General features: G+C 36.8%; 1 protein-coding gene and 1 pseudogene across 1 annotated transcript in view; both read right to left on the reverse strand.

Moving 5' to 3' along the window:
- Window positions 1–931: 931 nt before the first annotated feature.
- Window positions 932–3,219, reverse strand: LOC137009079 (F-box only protein 44-like; annotated as a pseudogene).
- Window positions 3,220–11,947: 8,728 nt separating this feature from the next.
- LOC137008797 (uncharacterized) overlaps window positions 11,948–21,522 on the reverse strand; it is a 41,856-nt gene continuing 32,281 nt past the window's right edge. Inside the window, exons 10-19 of the mRNA XM_067370512.1 lie at window positions 18,973–19,019; window positions 18,776–18,884; window positions 18,580–18,675; window positions 16,452–16,587; window positions 16,217–16,356; window positions 15,390–15,436; window positions 15,196–15,301; window positions 14,971–15,066; window positions 13,140–13,275; window positions 11,948–13,047 (exon numbers count right to left, since the gene is read on the reverse strand). Coding sequence (XP_067226613.1) covers window positions 12,910–13,047; window positions 13,140–13,275; window positions 14,971–15,066; window positions 15,196–15,301; window positions 15,390–15,436; window positions 16,217–16,356; window positions 16,452–16,587; window positions 18,580–18,675; window positions 18,776–18,884; window positions 18,973–19,019 — 1,051 coding nt within the window. The 3' untranslated portion in view covers window positions 11,948–12,909. The remainder of the gene's footprint in view (window positions 13,048–13,139; window positions 13,276–14,970; window positions 15,067–15,195; window positions 15,302–15,389; window positions 15,437–16,216; window positions 16,357–16,451; window positions 16,588–18,579; window positions 18,676–18,775; window positions 18,885–18,972; window positions 19,020–21,522) is intronic.

Here is a 21,522-nt window from a genome sequence, read left to right on the forward strand (position 1 = left end):
GATAAAGTTAACCCATGAATCATGCAGATTCACTGAGAAGCATTGAACAAGTGTCTATGGGTTTTACCTGATCTCCGATCAGTTTTATAAATTTGTAGATGTTTTAATTAGACATTAGAATAATTAAAATGAATAATGGTAGTTATTAATCCCTTATTGGCTTGTTTAGCTTGAGCAATGGAACAGAGAAACAAGCCTTGAAAATTGATAAAAGAACAGATATACAGTCACTCTATATGTAGCCTAATCCTATTAGAGAATTAGTTAATTGCATTTAATAGATTTTACTTTCAATAAACATTTGCAATATATTTGTAAAAGGTGTTTTTACTGCATGTTTAGTTTGAGTTTTGTTGCATTTACACTCTTTTGACCACTAGGGGTCACCGTGGAGTCAAGTGTCAGATTGTTTCGAAGCCTTGAATAATCACGGCACATTTGATTCAACTGCTTCAGTGTTTCACGAAGCCTCGCTCTGCCCATCACTAGGTTCTGGTCGTCCCAAACGTCTTCCATTTAAGGATTATGGAGGCCACTGTGCTTTTAGGAACCTTAATTGCAGCAGAATTTTTTTGTGACCTTGGCCAGATCTGTGCCTTGCCACAATTCTGTCTCTGAGCTCTTCAGGCAGTTCCTTTGACCTCATGATTTTCATTTGCTCTGACATGCACTGTGAGCTGTAAGGACTTATATAGACAGGTGTGTGGCTTTCCTAATCAAGTTCAATCAGTATAATCAAACACAGCTGGACTCAAATGAAGGCGCAGAACCATCTCAAGGATGATCAGAAGAAATGGACAGCACCTGAGTTAAATATGAGTGTCACAACAAAGGGTCTGAATACTTAGAACCATGTGATATTTCAGTTTTTCTTTTTTTAATAAATCTGCAAAAATGTCAACAATTCGGTTTTTCTGTCAATATGGGGTGCTATGTGTACATTGAGGAAAAAAATTAACTTAAATGATTTTAGCAAATGGCCGCAATATAACAAAGAGTGAACAATTTAAGGGGGTCTGAATATTTTCTGTACCCACTGTATATCCTATACTAGATAAATTACATTAATGCATATAGTGCAAACTGCTGCTGTTTTGTCTCTTGTAACCAAGGCCCAGGTCTTCAAATTTTATTTCATAATTAAGCTTCAATGTGATTTGAGGTGGAATCATTTATTGCATTCAGGTAATTCATCATCTCATTTGCAGTTCATGTCTCTCTGCAGCTGGACAGATCTCCACACTACTGTTAGTGACCCGTATTCCATAATGGCCTGCCCAAAGCTGTCTATCCTTCCCTCCATGAGTGAAACGAATAAACCGAACTCCAGGTCCATATTCCTTAAAAACGTGTGTCATCTAAAATAAAGCGGAACAAACACAAGGGCAATTAAGCTTTGGCTATTAGTCTGATTACAGGAGAATAACTGGACTGTCGACATTATTCTACTCACTTGACACCACGGCTCACTGTTCCCATAGTCAAATATAACTTTCTGAGGCTGAAAGGTCCTGATGGGGTTTTTCCTCCGACCAAGCAACTCTACACAGATCTGATACTCACTTCCACAATCAGAACGTGGAGTATACCTGTACCAGAAGAGATGATTTTACCTAACACTGGTTAGGCTACTGTGTTCTTAATGACAAATTCAATTTGTCTTGTGCCTTTACTTTCTTTCTTTCTTTTTCTTCTTCTTTCTTTCTTTCTTTCTTTTTTTTTTTAATAAAATTACAATTTGTCCAGATTCTTCCAATAAAAAGAACACCACCCATAACATAAATGTAATATTTAAATATGAACATATAACATATTACTTAGGATGAGCATAACACATGTGACTTAGATGGACAGGTTATTCACAAAAACAAAATCACAAAAAAAAAAAAATTCACCATCTAAGATACTGTATCAAAAAAATGGGAGTTTTACAAAAGCTCACCAGTCTGATATTTATGAGGTTGCAGTTGATCCATGAAAGCAGCATTATAACCTTTCTTCTTCAAATCAATCAGCTGTCGCTTCAAACATAACCTGAGGACAAAGTTTATTAATGTGTGGATTGGCTTGATGATTGATTTATTTTCATATTTGAATATCCACTGAAATGAAATGAGCTCAAAACCATCTTGAAGGATCTAAAATATCAAACGCACATATAGGATGTCACAAAACATTTGGTGATGGTGTTGTCTGGAAACGCACATCTATTTCCGTGTGCTTCCCAGCGGTCACCACCATTCTGTATAAGATTCCAGCCTTGAAGTCCATCTAATAAGAACATAACAGAAGAGACATATAGCTGAAGTATAAATTCACTTTTTTATAGTATTTATGTACAGCACTACTCTTCATTGTACTATATGAAGCGACTCACCTTCTGCTCTGGGATTCTTGAGCAAGTTCCGTCGTTTCTTAGCTAGAAAGTAAAACAGGCACCAGTCCTCTGGGGTTCTGGAAGCATCACAGGGCTGGATCCCCTCTCTCCGACAGCGCTCTCTCCAGTGTGAAGCACTGTCCACCAGCTCCTTCCACTCACGACACACCAGCCGACAGACTCGCACCACCTGATGTGCAGGAAGGTTCAGCAGGATCTCCTCAACTACAGCTAGAGGAACATCTGCTAGCAGAACTGTGCACTGACAGAGGAACAAAGATTACTTTTCAACTTAGAAGATCCAGCTGTGGAACATGATTACTGGTTGTTAGTTGGTCACTACCATCAGCTACCATCCCACCATTTTAAGACGGTATTGCTGGTCCACGTTATCATATGATGCTAATTCTCTATGACACCTGGCTATAACTGAAACCAAGAACTCCAAAACTTACCGAGTCTGATCTGGGTTCAAAGTCCCTCGAAGTAACATGAATGTGCCAGCTTTGTGAATGATGAGCCATTCTTGTTTATGTGATATGACATTTGATTTCTATTGTCACTTATGCGCGTCACTTGTGTGAGAACAAGTTGCGTTTCAAAGTCTGACAGTGTTACAGTGAATAAAATGAAACACAAATAATAGTAGCTGCCTTCTCATTAGTTATATGTCAGACGAGCGATAACGACTCTTATTGCAGCAACACTCAGTGGCTCTCTACCGGCTGACGCTGACAGCAGATCCATTATATATACTTCTTTTCAGATTAGATATCCCATTATTGGTCACAAGCAGCAGCATTCTAGACTTCAGAACCCGCTGAATCAGTATAATCCTTATAATCACATTCCAAATCGAAAGTACTATTGCCGTAAGCGTCATAGCCCCGCCCACAACTCTGACGAATGCATTATGAGTGCTTCATCCGAAATCGCAAACTTCCCTACTGGGCTACCACCAGGGCCGGACCTAGCATTTTCGAGGCCCTAAGCAGATTTTCAAAAGGGACAGTCATCATACATGTTTATTACCGCAGTATGGATGAGACTGACACTGTTTACATTTGGCACAGCGCTCATGAGCAACAGTGTCTTGTTAAAACAGTGCTGATATTAAAGATAGCAAATGCAATAATACATTTATATTTATTTCGAAATAAATAGGAATGACCATTTTGAGAACATTAATTGGAGATTGATAACAACAAATATTGTATAAATAATAAAGTTAATGAAATATACTTTAAAATTATACATATAATTAATCCAACAAACCAGTTCCTAAAAAGCTATAAAAAATAATCTTTCTGAATCTTGTGTATTTTGTAAAAATGGCGTCACAGACTGTGATGTGCCGTTTGACACCGAAACCAAAGAGCTTAGAACCCAAGAGGCGACACTTTGATCATTTTTGTGAAACAGCCACTAGATGGCGCTCCGGTAGCGCGGCCGCCATTATGGGATGAATACTAACTGGACCATAGAATCCTTCACATCTTACGCCCCCAAAATCTGCGAATTTCACTGCCAAATCAGAAGCGTAATAGAACAGTTTTTTTTTTTTAAATTAAGTCACCAGTAAATTGTATGGCTCCTACAGTTGTATTGTTTGTCTTATGTTTTATTTTACCAGTTGTGGAATCCAACAATTTAACCAGTAACGCAGTTAGCCTACTTTATTGAGTATTTCCATTTTATGCAACTTTACCATTTATTAATAGTAAATTAATAATGAATACATTTAAGATCATCATGTTTGCAGCGAACAGTATATTTCAGACCTAGTGGAGTAATAATAATAATATCTAGGTCTGAATTGAAATATATATATTGTACGTTTTAATGGATCACGCTACAAACATAACGATCTTATAATACATGATGCATTGCTGTGTTATCGCATAATTCCCACTTTTGGACACTTTCTTTAGCGGACATTAGATAACACTGCAAAATCAAGCTGTTATATTCATATTCATATATTTATTGTCCAACATTCCCAATTTTTCAGATGCATGTCCTTAATTTAATTTCATATGTTGGTAATAATTCAGTGTTTATAATGCTAATACTTGAACATCAAAGAATTTTAACCCAAACTGACTGGGTTCAGAGAGCAAAGGTTTTGTGAAAAAAGTGGAAGACTTAAACACAAAGTGTGTAAAATAAACTGTAAAAAGGATTTGATGATCACTAGTGATGGTATTTTATTATGTCTTGTCATCATTCAGGTTGGATTTCAGCTTTAATGTACTTTTTTTGTGTGTGTGTGTTTTTTTGTTTTTTGTTTTTTTGTTTTGTTTTTACAAAGCAGCTGATATTGCCATAGAAACTAGTGGACTTCCGACTCGCTTTCACCCCAAAATGTCGGAAACGCAGGGCTGCTGCTGGGCGCCGGTGTTTCAATGGAACGGTCTATTGAGTGTCGCTTACTGTATATTCTTTGCCGAAACGAAGCATTTCACAGTGAAGCACTGTACCGGAGCTTGATTCGTTTTTGACATAACCACGTGATCTGTGACGTCCGAAGCTTCGTTTTTTTTTGCACACAACCACGTGACTGCTTCGTATTCCGTTTCAAAAGCAGCGCGCAGGTTTCGATAGCAATGCACTTCTTTGATCTATTAATCAGAATATGAATAAATATTTACATGTAGTTTTGTGCATGTTCAATTTGTATTTATCCTCAATTCACAAGCATTTCAACAAAAGCAAACAAAAGTTTATATGAATAAGGCTGCATCCACATGTTGATCGAAGCAGATTCATAAAAAATGCTACAGTACTGTCCACAAGTTAAATTGTCCCATTTAATCTTATTCTCATTCATTCATACCAAGTTAAGTGACACGTGAAATATATATACAGACTAAATACTTTTATTGTCTTATATGGGTTTGTAGCACAAACGGATTTATTACATGACACAGATAACGGCTGGGTGGTCTGGGACGCAAAGACAGCTTTTCCACCTTTTGACCACAAGATGTCGTTCATGTCAACTGTGTTGAAAAGCTTCGAGTAATGAACCATTTTTTCGGCACAAATTGATGAAAGCCTCAAACGCTTCAGAAAGCCTCGTTTTCCCATCACTACCGGAGATAAGAAGGGAACAGGAATGCTGGAGAGTCTTAACCCTAAATGAAACCAGACAACGAGGTATCCGAGGTGTGTGCTTAAGGTGAGTTAGTGGATGGTGTTAGGTGTGGATCAAGGAGCATGATGGGAACTGACTGACCAGCAGACTCTTCAATCTTTTTTTATTATCATGTGAAAGCAGGATACAGTGGAAATAGAGAGCAATAGTTTGCTGTGGAAACTGTGGATCAGTGATCATTCCTTCAGCACAAAATGCATTCAAAATGACTTTTTGACATTGGGGTCATTTGTGTCAAATCAGCCAAATTTCAGAAACTTCCCTGGCTCAAATTTTTAGGGCCCAAGCGAAAATTCGCGCAGGGCCCTCTTGTTCTTCTAAGGATTATTATTTTTTTTTTTTTTATTTTTTTTTTTCCGTCTTCCGGGGCTTTTTGGGGGCCTTAACATGCTCAAAAACTCTTGAAAATTGGCACACACATTGGAATCCGCGGCCATTAGGACGCCGGAGAGGCTGGTACCCGGGCGTGGCAGGGGGGCTCGACAGCGCCCCCTTGAAAAAAGTCTGAAAATTTGGTCCATATATTAAACATGCTTGCACGTATTAGTATGAAACTCGGTACACATATAGACCTCATCGGGCCGAACAACTTTCGCGCTCTAAGTTAATCGCCACGCCAACAGGAAGTCAGCTATTAAGGGTTGTTTGAAAAACGCATGCTCTGGAATTTGATATACTCCTCCTAGACGATTAATCCGATCGCCACCAAACTCGGTCAGCATGAAGTCAAGACACTGATGATTAAAAATTGCCAGGGGATTTTTGATATCTCGAACGGTTTGGCCGTGGCGAGGCAACGAATTTATGGCGAGAAAAAGGAAACAGGAAATGTGTTATAACGTCTTAATACATATATTGATCTTTATGAAACTTCACGAGTGTGTTCGTTATAGGAGTCTGATCACATGGATGTGACTATTGTGAGTCAAAGTTATAGCGCCACCAACTGGCAGCAGGAAGTGTATCACTTTTTGAAATGTTTTGAGATCACCCTCTTATTTTTACCTGATTTGCTTCAAACTTCATCAGTGTAATGTCAATACACAGCAGATGTAGACCTATGACAGGATTTTTGATATTTGAAATATTGTTGCCATGGCAACAGGTCAAACTGTAATAATATTCTTGAGTGTTTTTGAGGCTCTTAACATGCTTCAAATTGCATGAAACTCGACACACACATCAATATTGTCAACCAGTAGACATGGACAAAGCCATAGAAATGGGCGTGGTGGAGGGGCTCAGTAGCGCCACCTTTTGACAAAAGTGGGGGGTTAGTTTTTCCTACAGTCACCAAACTCGGTACACATATTATTCTCATCAAGCCGGACAATTTTCTAATTTACATTCATTAGCTCCGACCAACAGGAAGTCAGCTATTTTGGTTTGAATGTTAATTTTTTGAAAAAACAGGCTATGAATTTTATACTACTACTCCTACAGGGTTTATCCAATTTACACCAAGCTTTTTTTAACTTGTTGCGAACACATTGAAGTTGTTTAATTGCAAACGGATTTTGGATATCTCAAACGGTTTGGCCGTGGCGAGGCAACGAATTTATGGCGAGAAAAGGGAAACAGGAAATGTGTTATAACTTCTGCATACATTGATTGATGTTTATGAAACTTCAGGAGTGTGTTGGTTGTAGTAGTCTGATCACATGGATTTAACTATTGTGAGTCAAAGTTATAGCGCCACCAAATGGCAGCAAGAAGTGTATCACTTTTAAAATGCTTTGAGATCACCCTCTTATTTTTACCTGATTTGCTTCAAACTTCATCAGTGTAATGTCAATACACAGCAGATGTAGACCTATGACAGGATTTTTGATATTTGAAATATTGTTGCCATGGCAACAGGTCAAACTGTAATAATATTCTTGAGTGTTTTTGAGGCTCTTAACATGCTTCAAATTGCATGAAACTCGACACACACATCAATATTGTCAACCAGTAGACATGGACAAAGCCATAGAAATGGGCGTGGTGGAGGGGCTCAGTAGCGCCACCTTTTGACAAAAGTGGGGGGGTTAGTTTTTCCTACAGTCACCAAACTCGGTACACATATTATTCTCATCAAGCCGGACAATTTTCTAATTTACATTCATTAGCTCCGACCAACAGGAAGTCAGCTATTTTGGTTTGAATGTTAATTTTTTGAAAAAACAGGCTATGAATTTTATACTACTACTCCTACAGGGTTTATCCAATTTACACCAAGCTTTTTTTAACTTGTTGCTAACACATTGAAGTTGTTTAATTGCAAACGGATTTTGGATATCTCAAACGGTTTGGCCGTGGCGAGGCAACGAATTTATGGCAAGAAAAGGGAAACAAAGTGTTATAACTTCTGCATACATTAATTGATTTTGATGAAACTTTGGCTTAGTCTTCGTTGTACAAGGCTGATCACATGGATTTGAGTATTGTGATTCAAAGTCATAGCGCCACCAACTGGAAGCAGAAAATGTGTCACTTTCAGCATACATTGAGATCACCCTCTTATTTTTACCTGATTTGCTTCAAAATTCATCAGAATAATGTTAAAACTTGGCACATGTAATCCTTTGAAAATGGGCAGGGAGGAGGGGCTCTATAGCGGCACCTTGTAGTGCAGTAAATGTGGAGTGAATTTGACATAGTCCTTTGATGTTTAACCGTTTTAAGTGCCTATTGCCCGCTGTGCACAGTTGCCCTGAAGCCACCGGGGTGGCGGTGCCACCGGGCTTGGGCCCGCCATCGCTGCTCGCAGCTATATTTACTTTTTTTTTTTGTTGTTGTTGTTGTTAATATTATTTTCTGAAGAAAGACAATCATAGTGATGAAATCCAAAATATTAATCCATTATTTTGTTATTTTGTTGGTTCAAAATGACAATTTTCACCTGAGAAAGAAAAAATGTTTGTTAAGAACCAAAATCTAAAAGAATATTAAGATATCTTTAATAATTCTTGAGTTACGGTCACTGTAGACATATAATGCTACAAAGAATGCTAAAGTCAAAAGATTTTACAAATCTCTCTGTAAAAATTAAATAAATGATGCTGCCACCTTGAACCGTCTGGTGCCCATTGAAGCCCATTATAAGGAGAAAAATCCTGGAATGTTTTCATCAAAAACCTTCATTTCTTTTCAACTGAAGAAAGAAGGATATGGACATCTTGGATGACATGGGGGTGAGTAAATTATCAGCAAAAATTTATTTAAAAGTGAACTAATCTTTTAAGACCGCATTTCTGTAAGCTGCGTGGTTTCAGTCTGAATCATCGAGTTAATGTGTTACTGGGAAAGTTTTTTTTTTCTGTAAACCATATGGCTTTTATATTTGGTATGTTGTTGGGAAACAATAAGGCTGCATTTTTCATTAATGTAATGTTGGGTAAATTCTTTATCCATAATTATATGAAGACAAAACCTTTTCCATCATTGAAATATAAAGAGTAAAGAAATAAAGAAAATATAAAGAGCCTGCAAACTTTCTGCTTTCTGGGATGATAAGAGACTTTGGCTCATTGGAAGAAAAATGAAAAGACCCATTTTTTGTTCCTTTTTTCAATGTATTGATGTACCTTTATTTACGGTTTATTTATTTGCAGTTAGCCTACTGAATGCCATATAGTGTTTTTTATGCAAAAAAAAAAAAAAAAAAAAACACAAATATAATAAGTTTATTTAAACAGCATATATGCAATGCATGAAATGCATGCAGAAACTCTTATTAATTCTGAACAGCTTGAATTTTGAAATCCAAATTTCATAACTTATATCCGATTTCAAAATTATCAAAATTTTCTGTAAAGAGTTTTAGATTTAGTATTTCATTTTGTTTTCAGTAGTCTGGCAGCCAAACCTTCAGACTGACGGCAGAAGGTCAGGGCTCAAATGTATAAAGCCACTCAGAGTAAAATTATAGTCTTAAAGGGTTAATTCACCAGAAAAATGAAAACTCTGTCATTTATTACTTACCCTCATGCCGTTCCACACTACACACCACAACTAAAATATCTTAATTTGTGTTCCGAATAAGATTAATGAAGGTCTTACGGGTGTGGAACGGCATGAGGGTGAGTAATAAATGACACAATTTTTGTTTTTTGGGTGATTTAACCCTTTAAGAGTGTCAAAATTCTAAGAATGATGTAATTTTTCTCTTCTTCCTAGACCTAAGAATAAGTATGATTCATAAAGGTTCCTAAGTGTCAAAACTAGGTCTTAGCTCCTAAATTATAGGAGAGCTGCAGAGGTCTCCTAATCTTAGGAATAACAAGATGGCATTAAAGAAGAGGAGATACACGCTATCCAAAAAATATATGATGTATTGGAGTTGATAAAATGATATAAACTTGATTGTCAAATCCTTTTTGTAACCAACCTAATAAGAAATGTAATAATAACTTTAAATAAATTTAATAAATATTACTTAAACAAAAAATAGTATGTTTAATGCATTTTATTACGTTTAAAGGTGCTATATGTGATTTCTCAAATTTGTTGTTGAACACTGTTGATATTAGAAAACAACCCAAACAAACCCACCCCTCTCTTCATTGCACCGCCTCCAAAACTCACCACCCTGCTCCGAATCGGTCTCAAATCCCAGCCCAATGACGCTAAACACCTCATTCTCTAGTGGGCATCAGTGTGCAGTAGTTTGTATCTGGCCACTGTTACACACGCAATGCACACAAAATAGTGGATTACTCAGAAAATATACATCCATGGCATTTATGCATTTCTTTCAGCAGAAAAAAAATGATCAAAATAAAAAAAAAAATAAAAAAATTAGCTGAGTTGACACGGAATGACCCATTAATTCTGTTCTCATAAACGGTTAGGATTTTAAAACTCCTGTAATGTGAGCCTGGCTAAGACACAACCACCGCCAAAACTCTGTAAACGTGCAAATTGGCCTGTAGTTTGCTACAGTAAAAATATCCATAGTTCTTACAAAATAATTTTGGCAGCTGTGGTTGCCAGAATAATTTTGTAAAAAATACACAAAAACTGTAAACACATTTACAGAACAAACTGTACATTTTACAGTATAAAACTGTAATTTACAAACAAGAAAATTTGAATGTAAACCAGCAAATTCGACAATGCACACTACTACTAAAATCTGTTTTGTACCTTTAACATATACAAGTAGTTCATCACAAGTAGTTTTCCACAAGCTGAAGCATACATACTAATTTAAAGAAGGTGCACAGAGTCATTCACGCAAACGCAAAACACCATCATGGTGACCCACAACACTTACATAATGCAATAATCATTCATTAAACAACAGAAGATGTAACATAAAACCCTAATGTACATGACTGATAAACTATTAAGAAACATGATTTCTTAAACAAAATACTTTCAAATATGGAGTGTCGGCTGAATTCACGTCACTTCGTATTTACCGGAATCTTGAAATGACAACACGTGACGTTATATTCGGAGCTGTTCACGTCCTTTTGGTCCTTGGACTGGGAATTATGCGTTTCCATGGCACCACTATCAACGCCTAATAAATCAATCTACAGCGGTCAGGTGGTACAGCGGCCATGTGGTACATCTGGGAGGTTTCAGAAAACTCCCAGCTTACAAGCTGTAATTACGAGCTCTACGAGGACGTGAACGCTTTTTACAACCTAGTATCTTGTAACTACAGGAATTACGAGGCCGCGTGAACGCACCTTCAGTTTACAGTTTTTGACTGTAAATTATAAATTGATTTTGTCTATTTTACTTCTAAAAATTGTAAAATTTACAGCATTTTTCTGTGAAAATTACATTTTTCCTGTATATAGTACAGGAACTTACTGTTAACTTATTAACATTTTTTCCATAGCGTTTTTACAATATTTTACCGTTAAAATCACATTCATTTTTTACAGTGTACTTTTCAAAACTGTGAACCCAAAGCCTAATAATAAAAAACATTATACAACATTGAATAAGACAGCAAATATTAATACCATATGAAATATATTCCGAAATTAAGTTTTTATATGGTTAGTTTTTCAGTTTCATTAAAACGGGAAAACATATACATGGATAATGTATTAAACTGCAGTGAATTACAAACAGTAGAGAGTGGCATTCTTGTTTAAAAAAAAAAAAAAAAGAAATGTTACAAAAGAAATTATTGCATAAGGCTGCCTGTTGTTATTTTAGGTCATTGTTTTATGAGTGACAAAGTGAGTTTATTGGTTGACAACCTTTGCTAGTGTTATGAAAGAATGAGTTTATTTGAGACATATATGAAGCGTTTTGGTAGTTTTAGTGCATTTTGACTGTGAAATTAACTGCTGTACTCAGATGAAAGTTGGTTAGGAGAACTGTGTGAAGAGTTTTGAAAAAAGGGAGAAATTGAGTCCTAGCTATTGTAAAAAAAATAAAAATAAATAATAAAAAAAATAGATTTGTGACCTGTAAAAAGAAATTAAAAATCTGTTAAACAAGGCTTTTTAAAAGATTTAAAAAAAAAATTTAAGACCTTGAGCAAGAAAATAATACTGACAAGCCTTCTGAGTTGTAAATTGCTTTTTAAATGCTTATTTAGACCAGACTCAACTTATTTTACCTAACCTGAGAATAATAAATAATTAATTAAAATAATTCATTAAAGGTGTTATGATTAAAGTACACACCGTAAAATAGTTCTTTGAGTCAGGAAAGTATAAGTACAAGTAAATACCATAGAGACAACTAGACTACTAGAATATAACATCAGGCATGTAGAACAAACCTCTGATTTGTCTCTATTACGCCCCAGACCTTCAACTGTTATTTCACAATCAAGCATCAATACATTTATAGGTTCAAAGCTTTAGTGTTGAACATAAGATCACTAACACAGTAACTTTGAGACATTTATTGCACTTAAGTAATTGATTATTTCATAAGCAGTGCATGGCTGGTTATAGTCGTCGACTAAGGTCCTTCAATTTAACAGTATAACATATAGGCCCGGTTTCACAGACAGGGTTTAGGCTAAGCCAGGGTTAGGCTTTATTTCAATTAAGGTATTTAAGTAGCTTTTATAAACATACCCTAGAAAAAAACATTACTGGTGTGCATCTTGAGACAAAACAACAGCTTTTGACATTTTTTAAGATATGTCAGTGCAAGTTACTTTCAGTTAAAGCAGCTCAAACATGCATTTTAGTCTAGGACTAGCTTAAGCCTTGACTGTGAAACCGGGGGATAATGTTTATTGGAACAGAATACATTTACAATTAGACTTTGTAATGTTATATTTGATATATGTTTGATATATCTCCTTATGGCATATTGTATCATTACAATTCCTTATTTGAAATTCCTTATTTGTCACTTTTGCTCCAGTTAAATTTAGGAAGGATAAAAAAATCAATCTGTAGCATCAGACTGGATAGATCTCCACACTACTGTAAGTGACCTGTATTCCATGCTGGCCTTTCCAAGATTTTGTATCCTTCCCTCCATGTGTGAAACGGATAAACCGAACTCCAGGTCCATAATCCATAAAGACGTGGGTCATCTGAAATAAAGCAGAACAAACACAGGGACAGTTAAGCTTTGACTAGTTTGATTACAGGGAAATAAATTCACTGTCAGTATTATTCTACTCACTTGAGACCACGGCTCACTCTTCCCCTGTTGAAAGAAAACTTTCTCAGGCTCAAAGGTCTGGATGGGTTTCTTCTTCTCATCAAGCAACTCTACACAGATCTGATACTCACTCCCACAATCAGAACGTGGTGCATACCTGCAGATACATCAAATAAATGTGATTCTGTTCAAAAATTATTATTATTTTTTTTATTATTTTAGAATCTGATTTCACCTAAAAATGAAAACTTGTGAAGTTCTTGATATTTAAATTCAATTTCTGTCCTATGTGTGTGTGTTTTCTTAGATTCATTTTTTGGGTATTTTTGCCTCTGTTGTGTTGGACAGTAGAGACTTGACAGAAAACAATGTTGAAGAGAGAGAGAGAGAGGGGGGGGGGGGGGTTTGGGGGTGGACAGGAGTAGAAAGCACCACATGTCAGGACCAAGCGGCAACCTCCCCCTGTTTCTCGTGAAGCCAATACGGAAGTAAATTAAACTGCAATTCATCGACTGGCTGCTAGGGACAGGCTGCAGAAGGGAGCAGAATCTCACTGACCATCATGTTAAATTAGTCAATTTTACAGCAGAAAAAAACATGTTTCCAGTCTGGTTCATATTGTGGTTTTGGTCTATACTGCGAATTTTGCCCTTCATGACAACTCTGAGGGGGGTGAATTTTTTTAGAGCTCATCTGTTTAAATTATATTAAGCCTTAAAGTTCTGCATAATTAAGGGCGTGGTCACTTGAGTGACAGGTATGCCGCTGCTGTCTGTGAGCCGTCATGTTACCTCAGCAGCTAATTTCAGCCGCTGAATTTGGCATCTCAGTCGTATTTGTGCTTTTTTCTGTATTATTTTATACAATATATGGCTTGCTGCATACTCGAGACTGATGTCAGTCTGTGTACATGTGCTCATATGCGGAACCCACGTTGTTGGATCGTCGTGGCATTGGCTAAAAGTTTTGTTCCTGAGATTTACTACAATGACAATACCAGGAGGATATACAACTCCGACAGCACTGCTTGGATATAACTAAAACTGCTGCACTATTTTGAAAAATTATACTTTGGATACGTGCTCATTTGTTTGAGAGAACATTTGAGAGATATACATCTGGTACATATATATATATTTTACCCAAGTGCCACGTATTGGATTCATCTCGCGATCTCTATTTCATTATAAAGGTATGAAATCCCATTTGATTTGTGCTATTTGCACACCCCACACAAATTAATTAGCCTATTGGTGTTAGAGCATCTATAACGTTATCTTAAAATCACCGTAGATTGACAGTAATCCTTTAGTACTTTCTAATGATATTGCTATCTTTATTAATATTTTAGATAGTATCTAATATAGATAGCTAGGGCGGGCGTGGTTTCAGCAACAAGTCGCATGGGCTCCAACTTCGTCCCGCCTCTTTGCCAATTTTCAGTTATCCGTGAGTGATGTGCGGTCATGTGCAGCTAAGATGGCCGCGGCCTCATTTACGCGTCAAAACTGTTGTTCAGAACTCTATGGGTGACGTCACGGACACTACGTCCATATTTTTTTTACAGTCTATGGTCAGGACTTGATCTTGAGTTGCCCGAAGCTCAACCGCTCCATTTGTGTCAGAGCTTATGCAGATTCTTACAATAAAATTACAAAATAATTTGCCCAAAACCTAAAAAACTGAAATATGAATGTCATATCACTTTGGGTTCTCATTCTGCCAGGCACAATTCCAACATAAGGCACATCACATGTGACCCAGATGGACACAAGAATTAATCACATAAGATATGAAATTCCCCACCTAAGATACTGTAACATGAATTGAGAGCTTGAGCGAACACTCTCACCAGTCTGATATTTTGATATGAGGTTGCTGTTGATCCATGAAAACAGCAATATATCCTTCTTTCTCCAAATCAATCAGCTGCTGCTTCAAACATAACCTGAGGACAACGTTTATGGGTGATTCATGTGTGGATTGGCTTTATGATTGATTTATTTTCATATTGTAACACTGACTGAAATGAAATGAGTTCAAAACATATCTGAAGGATCTAAAATATCAAACATACCCATACGACGTTACAAAACAATCGCTGACCGGAAATGTTCTATTATTTCCAGATATCAGCCAGCGGTCGCCTCCATTCTGTACGATCTCCCATCCTTCAAATCCATCTAATAAGAACATCAGAAAAGAGATGTTACCTGAAGAAAAAAAACATTATAGTGACACTTAACGTACAATCTTAATTATGTGGCTCACTTTGTGCGCTGGGATTCTTGAGCAAGTTACGATTTGTAAGACTGGACCTGCAGGTGGAAACACAGAACTTGTAAAAGATTTCACATTTTCATCTATTACAATAAACCAACTGATACACAAATAATAGGAGCTACCATTGCATTAGTTATATGTCAAACATCGCTCTTCTAACTTACTGCAGCAGCACCCTAATCTGCTTCTGATGAACTGAAATATGTCTTGCGGTGACACATCTTGACAACACGCTACCATCTGACGTTGACGGCAGATTCGTTATATACTTGTTAATAGTTTAGATATCTCATTGGTCACATGTAGCAGGATTCTGGATTTCCAAAACAGCTGAATCAGGATCTAATTCTTAGGGATCACGTGTTTACTGTTTATCAAAAATATAAAATAGAGTGATTGTTGACGGCATCATAGCCCCTCCCACAACTCTGACAAATGCAATATGGCTGCAGTAGGACAGGACATCAGTGATCGTTTAAAGCCCTTTGAAGCTGCACTGAAACTAATTTTGACCTTCAAATGTTTGGAGGCCATTGAAGTCCACTATAAGGGGAATAAACCTGCAATGTTTTCATCAAAAACCCTAATTTCTTTTTGACTGATGAAAGAAAGACATGAACATTTTGGATGACATGGGGGTGAGTAAATTATCAGGAAAATTTTATTTGAAAGTGAACTAATCCTTTAACATTTTCACTTCATTTTTATTTTTAATGTTTTGTTTCGTGATATGCCTACATATATCCTGTATTTGCATTGTGCCTTTTGATAAAAAATTATTCATTGAAATATGTTTTGCAGTAAAAAATCACTACCCTTCAGCTGAATAGATCTCCACACTACTGTTAGTGACCCGTATTCCATAATGACCTGCCCAGAATTGTGTATCCTTCCCACCATGAGTGAAACGGATAAACCGAACTCCAGGTCCGTAATGCTTAAAGACGTGTGTCATCTGAAATAAAGCAGAACAAACACAGGGATAGTTAAGCTCTGACTATTAGTTTGATTACAGGAGAATAACTGGACTGTCTGCATTATTCTACTCACTTGACACCACGGCTCACTGTTCCTAAACGAAAATATAACTTTCTCAGGCTGAAAGGTCATGATGGGGTTTTTCCTCTCATCAAGCAACTCAACACAGATCTGATACTCACTTCCACAGTCAAAGCGTGGGGCATACCTGCACCAGACAAACATCAAATAAAAATGTTTCTATTAACAAATTGGGCTTTCATATTAGAACCTTATTTGTGCTGCTAAACATCTTTTGTGTTCCACAGAAGAAAGAAAGTCATATGGGTTTGAAATAACATGAAGGTGAGTAAATGATGACAGAATTTTGCACTTTTAGGTCAACTATTCCTTTAATGACATTTAAATTCAGTTTTTACATTAAGAAATAAGATTATTTTTTTCATTTTTGCACTTTGGGGGGTTTGGAAAGTACAAAATACAAAATAACCAGCCAATAACATAAAAAATGAAATATGAACATCATATCACTTTGGATTCTCATACTTTCAAGCTCAATTCCACCATAAGGCATATGTGTCCCAGATGGACAGGTCATTCACAAGAACTAATCACATACAGGTGCTGGTCATATAATTAGAATATCATCAAAAAGTAAATTTTTTTATTGTAAATTATTTTTAAAAATGAAACTTTCATATATTCTAGATTCCCTACATGTAAAGTAAAACATTTCAAAAGTTTTTTTTTTTTTGTTTTTTTTTTAATTTTGATGATTAGAGCGTACAGCTCATGAAAGTCCAAAATCCAGCATCTCAAAATATTATAATATTTCCTATGATCAATAAAAAAAGGGATTTGCAAAACAGAAAAGTTCAAGTTCTTTAAAGTATGTTCATTTGTGCACTCAATACTTGGTCGGCAGCACATATTACAGCAAATGACTTGCTCCTAGCACAAATTACAGCATCAGTGAAGTGTGGCATGGAGGTGATCAGCCTGTGGCACTGCTGAGGCACTATTGAGCCTTCAGATCATCTATATATTGTTGGATTGACTGTTTCTCATCTTTCTCTTGAAAATATCCCATAGATTCAGGTCAGGCATGTTGACTGGCCTGAATCATGGTCAGCAAAGCACTTGGAAGTGGTTTTTGCATTTTTCCTGCTGGAAAAGGAAATCAGCATCTCCATAAAGCTTGTCAGCAGATGTAAGCATAAAGTGCTCCAAAATCTCCTGGAAGATGGCTACATTGACTTTGCACTAGCAGCACAAAAGCAACACAATGGACCAACACTAGCAGACGTCACGGCCCCCCAAATCATTTCTGACTTTAGAAACTTCACACTAGACTTCAAGCAGCTTGGATTCTCTGCCTTTCCAGTCTTCCTTCAGACTCTGGGACCATGATTTCAACATGAAATGCAAAATTTACTTTTATCTGAAAAGAGGACTTTCGACCACCGTTCACTGTCCAGTTCTTTTTCTCCTTAGCCCAGCTTGCTTCTGACGTTGTTTCTGTTTCAGAAGTGGCTTGGTAGTCCTTTTCCTGAATGTCCGAGTGTGGTGACTCTTGATGCGCTGACTTCGGCTTCATTCTACTTATTGTGAAGCTCTCCCAAGTGTTTGAATTGGCTTTACTTGACAGTATTCTCAAGCTTGTGGTCTACCCTGTTGCTTATGCACCTTTGCCTACCCAATTTCTTCCTTCTAGTCAACTTTGCATTCAATATGCTTTGATACATCACTCTGTAAACTGCCACCCCATTCAGTAATGACCTTCTGTCACTTACTCTCTTTATGGAGGGTGTCAATGATTGTCTCCTGGACCATTGCCAAGTCAGCAGTCTTCCCCATTAGTGTGGTTTCAAAGAACAAGAGATACCCAGAATTTATACTGTAGGGATGGTCATTTAATGAAACTCAAATGTAAATATTCTAATATTTTGAGATACTGGATTTTGGACTTTTATGAGCTGTACGCTCTAATCAACAAATAAAAAAAAAAAAAAAACTTTTTAAATGTTTTACTTTACATGTAGGGAATCTAGAATATATGAAAGTTTCATTTTTTTAAATAATTTACAATAAAAAAATTTACTTTTTCACGATATTCTAATTATATGACCAGCACCTGTACAATACGAAATTCCCCACCTAAGATACTGTAGCATGAAGTGAGGATTTGAGTGATGCTCACCAGTCTGATATGTTGATATGAGGTTGCACTTGATCCATGAAAGCATCACTGTAGCCTTCTTTCTCCAAATCAATCAGCTGTCGCTTCAAACATAACCTGAGGACAAATTTTATGGGTGATTCATGTGTGGACTGGCTTCATGATTGATTTATTTTCATATTTTAACACTGACTGAAATCAAAACTTTCAATCATACCCATAAGATGTTACGAAACATTTGGTGACCGTGTCCGGAAGTGGTTTACAATTTTCTGCTGTCACCCATTCACCTTCACTACGTACAATCTTCCATCCTCGAAGTCCATCTAATAATAACATCAGAAAAGAAACGTTACCTGAAGCAACAATTCATTATAGTGACACTTAATGCACAATCTTAATTATATGAATCACCTTGTGCGCTGGGATTCTTGAGCAAGTTAGATTTTGTGCACCTCAACCTACAGGTGGAAACAAAGAAGTTACGTCTCATATTCTGACGATACAGAAAACCAACAGAAACACAAATTATAGCAGTTACCTTTGCTTTAGTTATATGTCAAACATCACTCTTCTGACCAGCTATAATGACTCTAAGTGCAGCAGCAGCCTAATCTGCTTCTGGAAAACTGTAATGTGTCTTGTGGGGAAGAGACTTGATGACAGACCTGTACGTATTGTGCTTTTCGATAAAAATAAATAAAATTTAATATAAAATAAATTAATTAATAAAATGAATATGTCCTGCAGTAAAGTCTGAAGAGGTGATCTCCTTATAAAAATGCTAAAACTTTAAAATGGTTTTACACCTAAATATAAGAAAAAACATTTTGACTTAAGTTTAAAATTATGTACACTCATATGAGATGAAGATATTTTATTCAAGCATCTTTAAACTGTTTAAATGCAATAAGATGCGAAAGATACTCAATTCGAAGAGTTTGTGATATATACTGTTATTGTTACATAAAATTATTCATAACGTGATACTGTCACATGTGTTATGTCCCTGTTTTTCCTGCCTGATTTCCAAGTTAGTTTTCTCATTTAACGCTCCATTTCCTGCACACCTGTTCTGTTTCAGTTCATCATCCCCTATCTACTTAAAGGGGTGTAGCGTATGCACACGTATCAGGATAATCAATAAACTTTGGAATGTTCAGAATGCTTTTAGCATGCTGGACTGGGTTGTAAAACCCCCCCAGAGACTGACCAGATCCACATTCCAACACCCCACACACACAGGGACACACAAAAACACACACACAGACAGACACAGAAACACACAATCATACATTTTCAACTGTATTTGTAAACTACCACTATGCTGAAATATATATTTCATATATTTTTAGGGCCTATGCATGTTTCCTAGTGTTTAAATGAGTGTATTTGTGCTAGTGTGCATTTTAACGATATAATTTTGTCTGTAAACCATAACTTCTCTCCTATGCCTTTCTGACCTATCGAGTTTGGTCTCTCCGTAAAGCTCCGGACACGAGCTATTCACTGAGATATGTCACACCGCTGATAAATGCATTTTTCTATGTGTTTAATGATACTGTGAAGAACGCACTCCATTCGGAGATCTGATCTGAGAGTCATAAATCATGCAGATTAAGTCGTGAGGCCAAACAAAGGAAAAGCTTTCCCGCCAACTTTGCACCCATGTTATTGGCTACCCCACCTCAAGGAGGTGTGTCGGCTTATCTGTCATAAAAGCAAGGACGCACAATTTCTTGTGTGTTCTCTCCCGATTGTCTCACGAGCATCTCGTGCACGTTTTTCCCGGACCTCTCCGGTGACCACGCGCTGCCACCGCGCTCAGCTTCGGGATCGCCATCTTCCAGCGAAACTCACTCTCGTCCTCAGTTCAAACCTTCCCGCTGAACGGAGGAAGCCAACGAACTGCACCAGCGCTAACCTGAAATTCGACACACGCAACCAATGCAAGTATACTGCCGTTTCTCAATCTTAGATGATGAAACTGATTTCCGTGCTGGCTTAGGACTGGTTGTGAGTTTGCTACTTGCCTTCTCTCTCTTTCCTTATCTAATTCTATTCTTGTACATAGGTGTGTATTTTCTTGTATATATATCTAGATGTATAACCTCTGTATTCGTAGTTTGCATATATTAAAACGTTATTCATGCTCGATTGTTCTGTTTGTTCTTTCAGCGGAAAACCCAAGTCACTTTAACGTTTTTTCGATCGCTTTATGCTTTAGTTATTTTCATGGCCAGAGAATAACTCCGTTTATAATATTCTGTGAGGGACTTAGTTTGCTGGACAAACGAGCAGTTTCTCTAAATAATTAATTATTAAACCAGAACTAATCATATATGTAATTGATTATAATTCGTTGTAATTGATTCACAATATATGTTTAATTCCCCATTGGGTCGATATATGAATCATAATTTATTCATAACCTTATGAATTATTATATTCATATTTCATCCATAAATTGATTAATAACCGCTACATTTCGTTACATATATTATTTGGTGGAGAATGCGCGAGCAACGTTTTAAACTTGGTTTTCGGTAAAAGAGCAATGTAGAATAATTTTGTATGATTTAACTTACATGCGCGCTTTATTCAGTGAGAAGACGCACGAGTCCTCTCTACGCACCGTTAACAAGCTGCTGTTTGTGTCTAAAAACACTGCAGGCCTAGCCTTGGTTGACCGTGAAATACACTGCAGTCCATTGATATCTCAAGCTCGTATCTGTGAAGGACGACAATCTTTGCAGTAAGTTACAGTTTTGAATATTAATTTCCGCTTGAATAAACGAATTGAATCGTGTTCAGCGAGTTTAGAGGGTCGTGGCGAGATTCCTGCGATCACTCTTTCGAGGCCTCATTATATTTACCCGCTATTGAATCTGAATTTCTTGTGTCGTCCAAAAATTCACAATAGCCGGTTTGCTCCTGGGTTACGTCGTTTGGACTAGCTACCCA

This window comes from Chanodichthys erythropterus, chromosome 20 (genome assembly GCF_024489055.1).
Source record: "Chanodichthys erythropterus isolate Z2021 chromosome 20, ASM2448905v1, whole genome shotgun sequence".
Taxonomy (NCBI): domain Eukaryota; kingdom Metazoa; phylum Chordata; class Actinopteri; order Cypriniformes; family Xenocyprididae; genus Chanodichthys; species Chanodichthys erythropterus.